Source organism: Cibotium barometz, chromosome 10 (assembly GCF_041138505.1).
Source record: "Cibotium barometz isolate CiBa-2024 chromosome 10, ASM4113850v1, whole genome shotgun sequence".
Classification (NCBI taxonomy): Eukaryota; Viridiplantae; Streptophyta; class Polypodiopsida; order Cyatheales; family Cibotiaceae; genus Cibotium; species Cibotium barometz.
Window position 1 is genome coordinate 48,456,967 of NC_141055.1, and position 1,598 is coordinate 48,458,564.

Below are 1,598 nucleotides of genomic sequence, written 5' to 3' on the forward strand. Positions count from 1 at the left end.
TCTAGACGAGAAAGGGTATAAAGGTTTTGAGCAAAGAAATTTAGGTAGTACTAAGATAGGAATTTATGACATTAGACACCTTTAGACACCCACTCACATATAGCGAAAGGGAATGGATACGTAGCTTATTAATGACGCAACATTCACGACGGGGACAAAGGGATACGTAGCTTATTAACGACGCAACATTCACAAGAGGTGGGGATGGAGGCAAGTAGAAGGAGGTGCCTTTGCACTTGGCGCTGTTGGAACTAGAGATGGAGAGGATGACCTTGCACTCGTGATGGGAGATGGAGATAAGGGCGCTAGACTGATGGCGAGGGCGAATAACAGCTGACGGACATGCTGGTGCTCCACACAGTTTGCCATGTGCTGGTGTTAGCACCATTCCAGGTGTAGAGGCGAAGAAAACCATCCGAATCAAGAGTTAATCTCCTAGCGTTGCCATAATCCGAGCTATTGTACAGTACCAAAGATTCCTCACGATTATCAGAAAGATGGATTAAGAAGGAGCCCTGTGAATTAAGCTCGGCATAGACAGGGCCTGGAGCGAGCCCACCGCTGCGTTGGGTGCCACTGGCCCAGCATGGGATTTGCTGGTCGACGGTGCCTTTGTATACAACTAGGTTCTCATCTTCTTGCAGGATGAGCTGAAATGGGCCGGGGAAAGGGTTCGTGGGCGCCGCCCAACTCTGCAGGACATTGTCCGTGTACAAGAACTGGCTCGGCAGGAGTGTATTGGTGGGGTGCTGGAAAGACTGCCAAATGGGCTGCGAGTTTGCGTTGTAGAGGACAAGGTTTCCTGCGTCTGTGAGATTTGCGTAGGAAACGCCCATGTGCTGTGTCTGGGTGGCCCAAGTGATAGCAAGGTTGGTGTCTTGGGAGACGAAGAGGATGAGGTCTCCTGAAGCGTCCAGCTGCAGGAGGGCATCACTAGCTACATAAGAGCGTGTGGTGGCCGTCCACACCAGGCCGTCCGCCGATGGTCCGACGCTCTGGTACCAGATGGCGAGGTAAAACGAGCTGGTGCCCGCGCCGCCGCCCACCTCGGCAAAGCCCAGGGCAAACAGTCCGTTCCGAGACACCAGGGTATCCTTGCCTGCGAGCGTTGAGGTGAGGCTGAGACTATACAGGGAACTGGAAGCTGCAAATGAAACAGACTGAGACAGAAGGAAGAGCAAGAGCAGGCGGCCGCAAGTAGCTGCTGCCATGATGTAGAGAGAAAACGGTATCTACTACGCATCACCAAGCTCATAATGTCTTTTATAATCGATTTTCACCTCTTCTACGGCGATGGGAGCCTGCGATGGATGCCAAGGTCCTCATCATAGTTTGTCAAAAGCAACCGTTTTCAAAATATATATCAGACCAAATATGTGTGGCCCTCACGGACAGAAGGGCCCTTTCACACGAGGCCATTGGCCAGTGTCATTTTCCCATGAATTCCCTGCACACAATCTGCTTTAACTTCACCATACCACTGCTTTAACTTCACCATACCAGTTTCACCGCTTGAGTTTGTCTCACCCCCCTTTTCTTTTTAAATCAAACGGCGTTTCTGGGGGGGACAACATGCTTACAGATGCCAAGGGAGGCCC

General features: G+C 51.3%; 1 protein-coding gene across 1 annotated transcript; it reads right to left on the bottom strand.

The window, feature by feature from the left end:
• Nucleotides 1-305: 305 nt before the first annotated feature.
• On the bottom strand, nt 306-1,211 carry LOC147635007 (G-type lectin S-receptor-like serine/threonine-protein kinase At5g24080). Its single transcript, XM_086803337.1, has one exon. The coding sequence runs from the start codon at nt 1,209-1,211 to the stop codon at nt 306-308; it is 906 nt and encodes a 301-aa protein (XP_086659463.1).
• Between the last annotated feature and the right edge of the window lie 387 nt (nt 1,212-1,598).